This window comes from Triticum dicoccoides, chromosome 2B (genome assembly GCF_002162155.2).
Source record: "Triticum dicoccoides isolate Atlit2015 ecotype Zavitan chromosome 2B, WEW_v2.0, whole genome shotgun sequence".
Taxonomy (NCBI): Eukaryota; Viridiplantae; Streptophyta; class Magnoliopsida; order Poales; family Poaceae; genus Triticum; species Triticum dicoccoides.
In genome coordinates, this window is record NC_041383.1 from 731241218 (window position 1) to 731257795 (window position 16578).

The following is a 16578-nucleotide window of genomic DNA, read 5'->3' on the forward strand; positions in this document are numbered from 1 at the left end:
GCTCTTGCTTGTAATGGTTGTTTTAATACTTTGCGATGTGGTATGCTCTTGCTTATAATGGTTGTTTTAATACTTTGCGATGTGGTTTGGTGGTTGTTGCCTGTATTAGCAGAAGTAGCGTCTCAAATGATGCTTCTTATCTTCCTAGGCCCCCGCTAACTGTGACCTGAAGCCCTTGATGGTTTTTCACTAGATCATGATCAACTTGAGATGGTTAGGTGTCATAGGATATGTAGTATGTGATGTCTGTTATTTCCTCTTTAGTAGCTGCAAAAGACTTGTGGGTTATGATAAATGAAATCAGAGTGAGGTCTAGTCGTAGTGGGAAATCTCTTCAAATAATGTTTGAGTAGGGTTGTGTGTGCACTTAATGTCGAGGTGGAGCTTCACTCCGGTGCTCGATGCCGAGGTGGATGGTCGTGTGCAGGTTTGGATGAAAGTATTGTGGTCAACAGGGGTCGAAGTCGGTACGATGGCCGTGTGCAAGTCCAGATGAAAGTCTGGTGGTCGACAGGGGCCGATGGCGCCCCTTGGACGTTGTTTCCCTTATTGAAGCCGTCGTCGAAGTTCTTGTTCAAGGTCATCCTAGGTGGAGATCATCAAAAAAAGTTGGTGGTTTTGCTTAGGTTGTCGCCGGGTGGTGTGTGAGTTGTTCGGTTTTTGGCTTGGTTTCCCTTATAAACTGGGTCACTATATATTTTCCCCTATCTATATAAATGCCCATGAACACCATACCCTCTTATGAGGTTCGTAAAAAACTCGGAGGAAGAACCCTCTTTATCAGAGATAGTGAATGGGCCACACGAGCTTGCATAATATTGCCTCAATGTAAAACTTGTAGTGCTTTAATAGGTGGTGCATCGTCCTGCACGATGTGCTTTTTTCTCTCTGATTGTATGAATTTCTTGAGTAATATTTCAACACTACAATTTTTCCGGACAAAAGTATTTCAACACTACAAGGAGCGGAAAATAAAATAAAATAACCTCTAAGTCCTTTCATCTTGCAAGTATGACCCGAAGATTAATAAGAAAAGACAATCGAGTCATGTCACATACTACAATCTCATCTGAGGCTCTGAAGCCACCATCTCGGACCACCGCCTACCCAACTAAGGCAAGGAGAAGAGGACCTCGCCATGGAGGTTGAACAAAGGGCACCAAAGATAACTAATATATTGAACTTTAGCTCCACCGACGGAGGTCTATATAGCGGAACAATAAGTACAATGTGAAAGATCGTGGGTGTCGCCTAGAGGGGGGGGTGAATAGGCGCTTTTAAAATAATTACAGTTTAGGCTTGAACAAATGCGGAATAAACCTAACGGTTAATTTGTCAAGCACAAAACCTACAACAACTAGGCTCACCTATGTGCACCAACAACTTATACTAAGCAAGATAAACTACTAAGATATAGCAAGATATATGACAAAAAACAATATGACTATCATAAAGTAAAGTGCATAAGTAAAGGGCTCGGGTAAGAGATAAACGATGCACGCGGAGACGACGATGTATCCCGAAGTTCACACCCTTGCGGATGCCAATCTCCGTTTGGAGCGGTGTGGAGGCACAATGCTCCCCAAGAAGCCACTAGGGGCACCGTAATCTCCTCACGCCCTCGCACAATGCAAGATGTCGTGATTCCACTAAGGGACCCTTGAGGGCGGTCACTGAACCCGTACAAATGGCAACCCTTGGGGGCAGTCACCGAACCCATACACTTTGGCAACCCTTGGGGACGGTCACCGGTACCCGTCAAATTGTTCGGGGTGATCTTCACAACCTAATTGGAGACCCCGACGCTTGTCTGGAGCTTTACACCATAATGATTGAGCTCCGAACACCACCAACCGTCTAGGACGCCCAAGCACCCAAAAGAAACAAGCTCAAGGGTACCAAGCACCCAAGAGTAATAAGCTTCTCAACTTGTAACTTCCATGTATCACCATGGAGAACTCAAACCGATGCACCAAATGCAAGGGCAAGGGCACACGGAGTGCCCAAGTCCTTCTCTCCCAAATCCCACCGAAGCAACTAATGCTAGGGAGGAAAATGAGAGGAAGAACAAGAAGGAGAACACCAAGAACTCCAAGATCTAGATCCAAGGGGTCCCCTCACAAAGAGGAGAAAGTGATTGGTGGAAATGTGGATCTAGATCTCCTCTCTCTTTCCCCCAAAAACTAGTAATAATCCATGGACGGATTGAGAGACAGCAAGCTCGAAGAAGGTCAACAATGGGGGAAGAACACAAGCTCAAAGGATAAGGTCCATTGGGGAAGAAGACTCCCTTTTATAGGAGGGGGAAAATCCAACCGTTATGCTCACAGCCCGCACAGAGCGGTACTACCGCTCCTACGAGTGGTACTACCGCTAGGGCGGCAGAAGCCCAATGAAACAACACTGCAGAGGGGCAACATGGCGGTACTATTGCAGGAGCGATACTACCGCCTGCCCTTGCGGTACTACCACGCGACCATGGAAGAAAAGAAAAACCGCCGCACCTACAACCGCTGGAGCTAGCTACGAGAAAAAGTCGGCGCGGTACTACCGCTCACAGGGAGCGGTACTACCGCGCAGGGGCGGATGTAAAAAATTACATCCGCACCTACTACCGCACGAAACAGCGCCAGGACACGAGGCAGCGGTGAGCAGTACTACCGCGTAGGACGCGGAAGTAAAGAATTACTTCCGCGCCTACTTCCGTGCGCGCCAGCGCTCTGGGCTAGAGGCAACGGTACTACCGCTCACCAAGAGCGGTACTACCGCTGGCCTGCGGTACTACCACTCCCTTGAGCAGTACTACCGCACGCCATAGAGGCTTTAGCACTTGGATGCCTTCAAAACGCAGCTAAAGACAACAGACGGATCCAATAAAAACAGAACTGCCATAATTTCTGCAAATGAGCTCCGAATTGAGCAAACTCAAGCTTGTTGGATACAAGAGAACGAGTAGCATCAAAACATGGTCTAACAAAAAGAGGAGAGAAACCTCCAACAGAGAAGAACTGACAGAACCTCGAACATCGAAAACACCATAGAAGAAGCATGTGAACTTCGTTTTCGATGAACTCGAGCTTGTCATCAAGATGACCATAAGCTCCAAATCTCACAAGGAGAACCAAACAATAACCAAGAAAGATGATGCAAGGATGCAATGTTTGAGCTCTCAACGAACAATACGGTCAAGCTACTCATCGAGAGCCCCCCTTGATAGTACGGCCATCGATCCTATAACCCGGTCTCCCAACTACCACCATGAGACCGGTAAAATAGAAAACTTATCAAGGGCAAACCTTTGCCTTGCACATGGCCCACTTGAGCTAGATGATGACGATCTTGACTCCCTCAAGTTGGACCACCTTTCTTGACTGCGTTGAGTCGATGAAGACTAGATGATTGCTCCCCCATACTCCATTATGGGTGAGCCACTCTTCGACACATCTTCACAAGTCCATTGACATCAAAATGGACGGCAAGCTTCAAGCATTTGATCTCTTCGTGATGCTCCACTCAAACTTGCACACCGCAACCTAACCCCACAAAGAACTCTCACGAAGACCACGGGTTAGTACACAAAAGCGTAATTGACAATGCTTACCATACCATGTGATCACTTGATCCCTATGGTACATCTTCTACGCTTTGTGTGTTGATCAACTTGATTCACTCTTTGACTTAGTCTTGATCAACCTCTCACAAGACCAATCTTTAGGTAATTCCTTGAATAGCACCTTGGTCGACACAAACTCTCCTTGAAACCAACACATGTATTCCAAGAAAATCCTATGGACAAAACCTTCAAATAAAACTCAAGGCAATCGTTAGTCCATAGAGATTGTCATCAATTACCAAAACCAAACATGGGGGCACCGCATGTTCTTTCACAATGCACCTCCAAACAAGCTTCATCACCCGACAAAAACACCACATTCAAGAAAGTATGAGTGATCCCCCTCCCCCCCCTCTCCGGCCCCACGATAGTAAAGGAAGAGGAGAGAAACAAGTCTTCTCAGCCAGATCCAATGCAAGGCTTATTTCACGAGCCCCTAGCGGATCACCCTTCGAGATGCGCCATCCACCATGGAAGACGGGCGGAAGAGGAGCCCTTGCAGCTCTATGACGCCGCTTGTGAGCAGCAGGGTGAAGCTCCAGCTTGGCATTAAGCGCACGCACAGCCCTACCCAGATGCAATTAGAATAGATCATTTCCCACAATTTTTTACCGTAAATAAAAGAAATTTTTACAGTAAATTACTGGTGCGTGGCTTACTGACTACTGTAATACCCACACACAATATTTATTTTAGATGTTTTTAAACTTTTCAACTCAGTTTTGAACTTTTCTGACCCACAAAAAAAAGTTTTGAACTTCTCTAAAATCCTTTTTTTAGACAACTCTAAAATCCTTTCTAAAATCAAGGGAGCAGAGCACAAAATCCACAGTCGCGTTTAACACGGCTGCCATGTGACGGCGCGGTGCGGTGGCCCAACCGCCCACCGCGACCGAGGCCCAAGCAGCTCACTCGCACCCACACCAACCCCCTACCGCGCATCCGGTCGAACACCTCGGCCGCACCCACCACCACCACCCACCTCCGACGTGCACACGCGCCGCACTCCCCTCTATATATCCGCACGCCTCCAATCGCCACCACTCGCCGCCCACCTCCCCCTCTCCACTCCCCCCTCCGCCGACGCCCCACCACTCCCCCCTCCGCCGACGCCCCACCACTCCCCCCTTCCCCCTCCGCCGCCGCCGCCGACGCAATGGACTCCGTCGCGTCGTGGGGGCTGACCCCGCTGGCGGACGCCGACCCGGACGTCTTCGACCTCATCGAGCGGGAGAAGCGGCGCCAGCGGAGCGGGATCGAGCTCATCGCCTCCGAGAACTTCACCTCCTTCGCCGTCATCGAGGCGCTCGGCTCGGCCCTCACCAACAAGTACTCCGAGGGCATGCCGGGGGCCCGCTACTACGGCGGCAACGACGTCATCGACGAGATCGAGAACCTCTGCCGCGACCGCGCCCTCGCCGCCTTCCGCCTCGACGCCGCCTCCTGGGGCGTCAACGTGCAGCCCTACTCCGGCTCGCCCGCAAACTTCGCCGCATACACCGCGCTCCTCAACCCGCACGACCGGATCATGGGGCTCGACCTCCCCTCAGGCGGACACCTCACCCACGGCTACTACACCGCCGGGGGGAAAAAGATCTCCGCCACCTCCATCTACTTCGAGAGTCTGCCCTACAAGGTCAGCGCCGCCAACGGCTACATCGACTACGACAAGCTCGAGGAGAAGGCAATGGACTTCCGCCCCAAGCTCATCATCTGCGGAGGCAGCGCCTACCCCAGGGACTGGGACTACGCCAGGCTCAGGGCCGTCGCCGACAAGGTCGGGGCCATGCTCCTCTGCGACATGGCGCACATCAGCGGACTGGTCGCCGCGCAGGTATAATCACCACAAACTCACCTCGACTTGTTACATTCAGAAATTGGATCTTCGCTTTAGGATTCCTCTTTTATGGATGCGATCTGGTTGTTGGGATCTTAGTAGTAGGTACCTGGTTGTTGAGCTTTGTAGTTGTATATGATTGTCTTTTAGCTGTGTGCATCTATTAGATCTGTGCATGTTTCATAAGTGGTTGGTGCTTGGTTGTTCTGAACTGGAAAACACTCTGTTTACCTGGAATGTTGCTATTAGATCTGTGCATATTTTATAAGTGAGTAGCACTTTGGTATTCGTTGCATACATGTGTATTAAAACGTTGCGTAGTAATTTCAGACAAATACAAGATTGAAGAATTAACAAAATTTCAGACAAATACAAGATTGAAGAATTAACAACAGTTTTTTTTTCCCTGATAGCACATGCAACAATCTGGAGTTCATACTTCAGTGAAATTGTTTGTTGTAAATAGTAGTAGTAGTAATAATAATTGTTAATCTTTGTTTCAGCGTAAATACTTGAGAACATTGTTTGGAAATAATCAATTGTGTTTTTGCACTGATTAACCTATGGAATGACTGCTCTTATACTACCCTTTCATCAAGCATATGACAAGCAGTCTTGAGTCCTGACTTGGCATATGGCACAGTATAAATATAATGTGCTAGTTGCCTCAATTGCATACACATTTTTCATACATTGAGCGCTCAGCTGTCTGTTAGGGTGACTGATGTGCATATTCCTTCTGTACTGTATTTAGTCAGAGGAACCACTTGTTTGACTGTATTTTTCTCATGTTCTTCTGAACTCTGCTTTCCTGTAAGTGAAGAAAATACTTAGTATAGTCATGAAAAATGCATATAGTGTACCATGGAATTGAAAAGGATGTCCTATTAATTTTTATAAAATCCTGGTCATCTTCCTTTAGGTGTTTCAGTTATACCGCAATAGGTTGAAGATTAATGAGTGTATGAATGTTGATGTAATCCTACAGTTTCTAAGATGCTTTACTGTTTCCTTTCTTTTATGTAGGAAGCTGCAAATCCTTTTGAGTTCTGTGATGTGGTTACCACTACAACACACAAGTCTCTCCGGGGACCGAGGGCTGGTATGATCTTCTACAGGAAAGGCCCTAAGCCTGCGAAGAAGGGCCAGCCTGAGGGTGCTGTGTATGACTATGAGGACAAGATCAACTTTGCGGTGTTCCCATCGCTCCAGGGCGGTCCGCACAACCACCAGATTGCTGCCCTTGCAGTTGCCCTGAAGCAAACTTTGACTCCTGGATTCAAGGCCTACGCAAAGCAGGTCAAGGCCAACGCTGTTGCCGTTGGAAAATATCTCATGAGCAAGGGTTACAAGATGGTGACTGATGGAACTGACAACCATCTTGTTCTATGGGATCTCCGCCCTCTTGGCTTGACTGGTAAGCCAGTTTATTTGTGTGAGTTGATTTTCTAGCAGTCCTATTATCACTTGTTCTAATAATAGCTTATTTCTGCAGGAAACAAGGTTGAAAAGATGTGTGACCTTTGTAGCATTACATTGAACAAGAATGCCGTCTTCGGTGACAGCAGTGCATTGTCCCCGGGTGGTGTCCGCATTGGTAAGGATCACTCCGTTTGCTTTAATGATTTAATTACATCTGCTGGTACTGCAAGCCTGAAAAAAATTATTATTACCTCCATCCGAAATAGATGAGTTTCTAGAATGTGTGCAGTCAAACTTCTCATTCATTAGATTGGAAATATGGAAATATTTCCATATTCGCAATTTGTAGTTAATGAATGGAGGCTGTACTGTTTACTTCATTTTCATGTTGCATACATTTCAATGTGAGCAATCAGGGTCGTTGTGACTTGTTATTCACCACTGTTGACATGATAATTTTTCTCTGAAATAAAACAAGTACATGGTGCGAACTAAATTACTATGACACTTTATGAGTGAGAATCGTCAATAATCTGAGAGATTTGTCTGTGATTGTTTTCAGGTGCTCCGGCGATGACTTCCAGGGGTCTGGTCGAGAAGGACTTTGAGCAGATCGCTGAGTTCCTCCACCAGGCTGTGACCATCTGCCTGAACATCCAGAAGGAGCACGGCAAGCTGCTCAAGGACTTCTCCAAGGGCCTGGTGAACAACAAGGACATCGAGAACCTCAAGGTCGAGGTCGAGAAGTTTGCCCTCTCCTTTGACATGCCTGGCTTCTCGCTCGAGAGCATGAAGTACAAGGAGTAGGATGATGATACATATGGTGTGGTTGTCTCCGCTAATCATCCATAGGCCTCGCTCTTCTAAGCCTTATTGGCCGCCGCGCGACGCCGCCTTGTGCTTGTACGAGATTTGTCTGCTCGCCCTGGAGCCCTGGATAGTTTCATGAACGCCCCCCGCCTCATGTGTTTTGTTTGCCATCCACATTCCATCATATTTCTTTGTAGGAACTGTTCGCTTGGAGTCATTGAATGTTGAGTATTTGCAATAATCTTCCATATTATTTCTTTGTACGCTCTGCATATGGGAAAAATATACTGTATGTGTTACTTTCTTTTTTTTGAGAGAGAACTGTGGTGCTACGTAGTCTGATCAATCAACTCAACGTTTCCAAAAGAATCACTTCGAGATTGTAGTGTAATCTGGGCATACTCTAGGAATTCAGTTTTAAAATATGGAGCATGTATATAGAGAAAGAAAAGAAGACAGTCAGCAGTTATTCTCTCTCTCATCCAGAAACAAGAATCCAAGCCAGATCAAAAACAAAAAGAAAAAGAAAAAAGAAACAAGAATCCACTACAAGCGCTCTCAGCGATTTGGGATTTGGGCTTTCTGGCCCGTTGGATCGTTTTGCTTGATGCGATTTGGGTTGTCAGATCGAGCCCTGGACAACCTCGCCTGTCGGATCGAGGTGGGGCGTGCCACCCGCGTAAATAGCCTGCCCCGTCGGGGGCATTTTTGTCATTTCACTTTGTTGGGAAAATATCCAATATCTCTCCCCCGCACTCGCACGTCCCACCTCCTCCCCCTCTCTCGATCTCCTTTGCGAACCCTAGCCCCACGCTCGCACGCTCCCTGTCGCGCCGCCGCCTCCGCCTCTGCTCGCCGTCGGGCCGTTTCCTTCTTCCCCGAGGGCGGCGAGCCGGAGCTGCCCCTGCGCGTTGTCGACCACCTCCTCGCTGGCTGGACGCCGTCGACTACGAAGCCGGTCTTCTCTAAGTGCGTGCCGCCGTATGGGTCGCCGAGACGCCGAGGCCGAGGTGGAGCTCCAGACCATCGAGGCCATGTACGCCGCTGAGTCCACCAGGCACCGCCACCTCCCCGACTGGTCCAAGACACCAGCCCCCGCCCCCGTTCGCCCACGGCCCAACCCAGTCCCCGCGGCTGCGTGTGCCTCCTCGCCGTCGTGGGTCCTCTCGCCCCCCACTTGCCAAGGTGCGGCTCCCCCTCTTTTGCCTCTCATGTTCTACTCCAAAATGCTTCTTTTGTCTATCTTGAAGCTTCAGTGATGCTGCCAAATTTAGTCTATCTTGAAGCTTGGGAACATTCAAATTTAGTCTAACTTTTGAGTAGCAAGTTCCCTGATTTTTTTTTTTGAAGCTTCAGTTTTGCATCTCAAGTCTGATCGAAATGCACAAGACATTCAAATCACTGAATGAATGCCTAAAAAGAGGAAAAAGGCAGCAAGGAGGGAGAGGATATTTTTGTATCTCAGGTCTGAATGAGATGCACATTATAATGTCAATATGTCATCAGATTAATTGGTTTCTTGGGGGTCCTAATGAGTTTTATGAGAAAAACTAGCTTAAATGGCAGCAAGTTTTGAATACAGTGTATGTTCTATAGCTTCTTTAACAAGATCACCGAATACAGTTTTTTGGGGTCCTTGTATTGTTTATCATGTTTATCACTGCAAGTTCATGATCCAATAGTTAAGAGTAAGTCTAAGATCATTTGGTCACAGAAATTTGATCTTGACTGAACATCAACTTGACAGATCAAAACCTGGCAGAAATTGACAGGTTCTGAGCATCAACTTGACTGAACAAAGATCTTGATTGAAAGAACTTGTGCTTGGTCCTATGCATCTACAGTTTTGTTAATAGATCTTTTTTGTATCTTTCATTCTGTCTTGATCTTGACTGAGTAAATTTTCAGTGTGAGTACCAGCTACTCACCCATGTTCTTCTCTATAATCAAGTGTTCCCGGGGAAGCCTAGTAATGGCCAATTCATCTCAAAATAATGCAAACCCTTGCAAACTGCTCAGGTAGCTATTGCTCCTAATCAAATGACAATTTATCCTTTGAACTTGTTCACAAATGCAACTCTGGTCGCTGGCTTCTACATATGGACCATGTGGAGTACTCTGTATATTCAACATAGTGATTTTCTTTTGCTTATTTGATTTTTGGATTAATTTGTATATTCAACATATATTGTGGAAATCTTGAATTTTATTGAAACCTCTATACTTGCTTGAACTGATGTTCAGGAAGTAGCTGAGCACACCTATGTCATCGGTTGTAAATAGCTGGACTAAAGGATCTATGCACATATCTGCACCCCAAGTGCAGGTTTATTGCTGGAGTGTGGAATAGTTTGAGCACGACAGTCAAGGTAAAATGACAAAACTGCATGTTACACAAATCTTCTATGATTACACAAAACTGCATGTACACACCAACCCTGCTGTGCCTATTCTTTACAAGTGCTAATTAACAGTAACCGAATAAACTAACAGTAACAGATTCGGTACTGGTTGTCAAAATGTGTTGCCGTGTTGTCATTGTCAGAACTGAAATGAAATGTGCTCGAACTGGTCAAGCACATGATTCAAAATGTGTTGAAATGATTAAAATGTGTTGAATCATGGCCATGTTCAAAATGTGCTTGGTCAAGCAGTCTAAACATATGGCTGAATATGCACTACTCCTCGAACTGGAATGAAATGGTCATGGCCATGATTCATTCGGTCTAAGTAGCAGTTCAACATTACTATTTCTTAATAATGAATACTCTCCTTCTGTTAACATTGTTTTTGTATCTTTCGTGAAACGCATGTTCCTGGCTTTAGCACTATTCTTAGAACAATGATTTAGCTAATTGATGATGATGATTTCCAGTTGATTGTAAGGACCGCACATTTCTGATTCTGGAAAAAGTGAACACTAATGCTTATGTGCATTATGATCTCAACTTATTTATTTATTTATTGTCTGATTATTTTAGAGGCTTTATGGACACTAATTTATGTAACTCACTAATAATGCAATGAACAAATCTGTAGATCACTTAACTGAACGCCAAAGAAGTGTTTTCTTTTGTTGTTTCTCATGACACACAACTTCTTGGTTGTCTGCAGATGCAGGATATAGAATCAAACTCATTTCTTTATTGCAGACCTTTTTGGGCGTTTCTCGGAAAATTATACGACTCTTCATTAGGGTCATGATGAATGCCTGCTTTTCAAGTTTTCATGTGGATCTGCTACTGATCAGGGTCTGGTGAAAGGCAAGGACAAATGGCTTGTTTTGTCCAGTCCATGGTGGGCAAGGTCTTTGTCTCTGGGTTGCGAGAATATCTTTGACCGTCCATAATCTCTGGTCAGCTGCATACATCATATTCTTATAATATCATATGTGATTTCCAGTGGTGTTGTGTAAAAAGACTGCTTGTTATAGCTTCAGTTTGGCCTGGTTCAGTTTGGTTGCTCATGTTCATGTGTGTCTTCACCTCAGAAAAATTAGAAGGAAATCAAATTATCTTTTGGCCCGCTTCTCATTTTTATTTATATTACAATTGTTATTACTTGTGATAATAATAGTTTTAGTTTATAAAAATTATCAATATTGGTAAGTGACACTAAATTAATGTCTCTCTTTGCTTTGCTACCTCTCTTCGAATTTAGGAGGAACTAGATAATATTTGTCTGATTGATTTTATTTATTTGTAATGATTTATGGGAACAAAACACTGATAATGTTCTTCCTTTTTTTGAGTGTCTTCTTTGCTTTTGCTTTTTCATCAAATTTTGTTCCCTTTTTTGAGTCATGTCCCGTGTGGATATTTTGTGACCATGATTGTGTCTATTGATCTCCATGCACATCCTTATTTGGTATGCTAATGCTCTACTTACAAGTGAACAAGAATCTCAGTGTGTAGTGTGTAAACTCTCGACCACCTCTATATCTATCTGTAGTGCTATATTCTTTTGGGTGGAAATTATAGCATGTTGGTTCCAAATGGATAGTGAGTGTCTCACCCCGTGCCCTCTTACTCAAACTAGCTTGTAGAATTATTTCATATTTTAGGACAAGGATTAATGGCTACTTTTTATAGATAAATTTGATGCTTATTTGGTGTTCACTTTTGTTGATACAGAAGGCAAATTGTACTTCTTAAAGTTATGGTGGTTTCTACATTTTGATTTAGAGCCCCGGTCTGCGGGGTGGGGACGCATGGGTCCTTGGTCTGGCGCTGTCGACATGATGTTGTGCGCCGGTCTTCCTTTCTTGCTAGATAAGTATTTAGGAAAAATCTAAAATACTCCTTCAAGGTTTATACATCAATTGCAAAGGGTTTTAGGAATGCATCACTATATTGTTTTGGGTTTATACATGAACCGCAGAGAGTTTTATAAATGTATCATTATATTGTTTTAGGTTTATATATGAACTGCAAAAAACTTTAGGCATGTGAAAATCAGAGCTCATGAGGCATGTGATATTCTTTTTCTGTGGTGGCGTGTATATATTATGTGATTTTACTTCCTGTTTGGTTTCTTGATAATCCCCAAGTGCAAGGAATCATCGTAGTAATTTCTAAAGATGGAAGTGATAAGTATTGAGTGTCGAACCCACAAGGAGCTAAAGGTAAGATCAATATTCTTTCAAGTCCTATCTGCCACTGATACAACTGTACGTACACCGAACGTTTGCTTCCAACTAGATATGAGAAATAAAACTACGTTGTGGGTATGAAGAGGATAACTTTACATGATACTAGAGAGCTAAAATATAAAAGTAGTTGCTGTTATCATAAAGTTAGAATATATTACTAAATAATATAAATAGCGAGTGTGGAATAAAGATGGATCGGTGTGCGGAATTATCCTAGGCAATTGTTAACAAGACCGGTAGTCATCATTGCATTTTGATATGAGGGAGAGGCATAAGCTAACATACTTTCTCCTCTTAGATCATATGCACTTATGATTGGAACTCTAGCAAGCATCCGCAACTACTAATGATCATTAAGGTAAAACCTAACCATAGCATTAAAGTATCAAGTCCTCTTTATTCCCATACGCCATGACCCACTTATCCGTGTTTGTGTTTTAGTCACTCACGCAACACAACCAATAAGTAAACCATGGACATATTGCAACACCCTACAGCGGGAATCCCTCACGCTTTCCCGACACGGAGGGCACCATAGGACAGCACCAAAATAAAACATACAACTCGTACCAATCTAGATTATCAATCAACCCAAAGACAAAAGATATCTACTCAAAACATCATAGGATGGCAACACATCATTGGATCATAATATGTGGCATAAAGCACCATGTTCAAGTAGGTACAGCGGGGTGTGGGAGAGTGGACCGTGTAAAAGAGATGAGGATGGTGATGATGATGGTGATGTTGATGAAGACGATCACCATGGTGATGATTCCCCTCCCGATGGCACTCCGGCGCCACCGAGAGAGAGGAGAAGAGGTCCTCCCCCTCGTGCTTCCTCCTCCATGGCCTCCCCCCTGGATGGGGGGAGGTTCTCCCTCTGGTCCTTGGCCTTCATGGCGATGATGGCCCCTCCGGGATCCTCCTCCTTGGCCTCCGGTGACGATGGCTCCCTCCGGTAGGGTGCCAGAGAGGGCCTAGATTGATTTCTCGTGGCTACATAGGCTTGCAGCGGCGGAACTTCCGATCTAGGTTATTTTTCGGAGGTTTCAGTATTTATAGGATTTTTTGGCGTAGGTCTCGCGTTGGGGGGGGGGGGTCTCCGGGCTGTCCACGAGGCAGGGGGGTGCACCCGCCACCCTCGTGGGCAGCCCAGGACTCTTCTGTCCCAACTCTTGCACTCCAGGGGCTTCTTTTGGTCCATAAAAAATCATCAAAAATTGGCACGTCATTTGGACTCCGTTTGGTATTCCTTTTCTGTAGAACTCAAAAAAAGGAGAAAACAGAAACTGGCACTGGGCTCTAAGTTAATAGGTTAGTCCAAAGAATCATATAAAATAGCATATAAATGCATATAAAACATCCTAGATGGATAATATAATAGCATGAATACTTCATAAATTATAGATACGTTGGAGACGTATCAGCATCCCCAAGCTTAATTCCTGCTCGTCCTCGAGTAGGTAAATGATAAAAGAAATAATTTATGAAGTTTGAATGCTAGCAGGTGCACAAGTTTAATCAATGATAATTCCAATCACCTTTTCTAGCATCATTATATGTCATAACAGTAGCTCATCTCATAAAACTTTTCATGATCAGGTAACAAGCTATTCACATGTTAAAGTATAGATCATAAACTTTCTTGAAAACTAACAAACAATGCTCTTAGTCATCAAACAATTGCAATTCATCTTATTTTCAGGAAGGGTCCATGTAAGAGCTTTGATTTAGCAAATCCCACATACTCAACTATCATATAGTCTTTCGCAATTGCTAACACTCACGTGATATTTATGGGTCCAAAGTTTTAATTGAACACAGAGAAAGATAGGGGCTTATAGTTCGCCTCCCAACCTTTTACCTCAAGGGTAATGTCAACAATAATAATTTATGATCGCCTACATCCAAGTTGATATATATATCCGGATCACCCCAACACAAAGTGCTTGCCAAAGGAAACAAAGTAAAAAGGAAAGGTGTTGATCACCATGACTCTTGTATAAGGGTAGAAGATAATAGTAAAAGATAAGCCCTTCGCAGAGGGAAGCAGAGGTTGTCATGCGCTTTTATGGTTGGATGCACAAAATCTTAATGCAAAAGAACGTCACTTTATATTGCCACTTGTGGTATGGACCTTTATTATGCAGTCCGTCGCTTTTATTGCTTCCATAACAAGATCATATAAAGCTCATTTTCTTCACACTAATAATTCATACGTATTTAGAGAGCAATTTTTATTGCATGCACCGATGACAACTTACTTGAAGGATCTTACTAAATCCATAGGTAGGTATGATGGACTCTCATGGCAAAACTGGTTTAAGGGATATTTGGAAGCACAAGCAGTATCTCTACTTAGTGCAAAGAATTTGGCTAGCATGAGGGAGAAAGGCAAGCTCATCATGTTGGATGATCCAAGATAATATAACTTTTCAGATATAGGAAAACATAACCCATTATGTTGTCTTCCTTGCCCAACTCAACCTTTTAGCATGTCATATTTTAATGAGTGCTCACAACTACAAAAGATGTCCATGATAGTATATTTATATGTGAGATCTCTCTTCCTTCAATATTCTTTCATGAATTATTCAAGTGACGAAGTCTACGTTTGCTAACTTTCAATAAGTTTACTACCTATACTTATTATGTGTGAAGTCATTACTCCCCATGTTATAAGCATATGAAACATATATAAATTCAGATTTATGCTATTCAATTCATTCAACCATTTATTCATAGGATATACGTGAAGCACATGAGCAAATGACAAACTACCCCAAAAGATATAAGTAAAGATCACCGAGTAGTAAAATAATTAACTAGCCATGGGAGGATTCCCTTTTTTTATTCAAGATTTCAGATCCAATGATTTTATTCAAACAGCGAGTGAAATTGAAAATACGTTCCAAGCAAAACACATATCATGTGACGAATAAAAATATAGCTCCGAGTAAGGTATACCGATAGTTTTGAAGACGAAAGAGGGGATGCCTTCCGGGGCATACCCAAGCTTAGGCGCTTGAGTCTTCCTTGAATATTACCTTGGGGTGCCTTGGGCATCCCCAAGCTTATAGTCTTTCCACTCCTTATTCTCCTTATATCGATATCTCACTCAAAACTTGAAAACTTCAATCACACAAAACTTAACGGAACTTTGTGAGATGGGTTAGTATGATAAAGAGTAAATCATTCACTTTGGTACTGTCAAAGACAAGATTCATAATTGTTATCACATAATGCCTACTGTACCATATCATTTCTACAATTTATATTTAGAAATATAAGCCATAGAAACTAGAAATCAAGCAAACTATGCATTGAAAACAGAATCTGTCAGAAACAGAACAGTCTGTAATGATGTGAACAACAACCATACTTATGCTAATCCAAAAATTATGAAATAAATTGGTGGACGTGAGTAATTTGTCTATTAATCTTCTGCAAAAATAATCAACTCAAAAGCACTCTTCTGTAAAAAATGACAGCTAATCTCGTGAGTGCAAAGTTTTTGTTTTTTTACAGCAAGATCACATTAGATTTCACCCAAGTCCTCCCAAAGGTTTTACTTGGCACTTTATTGAAACAAAATCTACAAAACATGATTACTAAAGTATCTTAATCATGTAAACATACAAAAACATTAATGATAAATATTGGATTGTCTCCCAGCAAGCGCTTTTCTTTAATGCCTTTTAGTTAGGCATGATGATTTCAATGATGCTCACATAAAAGAGACGAATTGAAACATAAAGAGAGCATCATGAAGAATATGACGATTAAATTTAAACATAACCCACTTCCTATGCCTAGGGATTTTGTGAGCACATAGTTTAAGGGAACAAGAATCAACTAGCATAGGAAGGCAAAACAAGTATAACTTCGAAAATTTAAGCACATAGAGAGGAAACTTGATATTAATGCAACTCCTACAAGCATATATTCCTCCCTCATAATAATTTTCAGTAGCTTCATGAATGAGTTTAACAATACAACCATTACATAAAGCATTCTTTTCATGATCTACAAGCATAGAAATTTTTCTACTCCACATAAGCAAAATTCTTCTCATTCGGAATAGTGGGATCACTAATTCCTAAAGTTGACACTCTTCCAAACCCACTTTAGATGATAGTATTATTCATGCTCCAAAAGATATAAGTGAAGTTCATGGAGCATTCTACAATTAATATAGACTAACCAATATCCAAGCTCAAAATATGTAAGTGAAGCACACGA

At 43.2% G+C, this 16578-nt stretch overlaps 1 protein-coding gene and 1 long non-coding RNA gene across 3 annotated transcripts; both read left to right on the forward strand.

Annotated features, from left to right (window-relative positions):
• The first annotated feature begins 4683 nt into the window (after positions 1–4683).
• LOC119365935 (serine hydroxymethyltransferase 4) lies at positions 4684–7991 on the forward strand. Its single transcript, XM_037631584.1, has 4 exons — positions 4684–5447; positions 6477–6867; positions 6946–7047; positions 7435–7991. Exons 1-4 carry the CDS (start codon positions 4770–4772, stop codon positions 7677–7679), a joined length of 1416 nt encoding a protein of 471 aa, XP_037487481.1. The 5' UTR covers positions 4684–4769; the 3' UTR covers positions 7680–7991.
• Positions 7992–8432: 441 nt separating this feature from the next.
• LOC119365936 lies at positions 8433–11219 on the forward strand. 2 transcript variants are annotated; one of them, XR_005175826.1, is made up of 2 exons: positions 8433–10051; positions 10797–11219. It is a non-coding gene; the product is annotated as an uncharacterized LOC119365936 (long non-coding RNA). The 2 variants fall into 2 exon arrangements; XR_005175827.1 differs by having other exon boundaries at positions 10835–11219.
• Positions 11220–16578: the final 5359 nt, after the last annotated feature.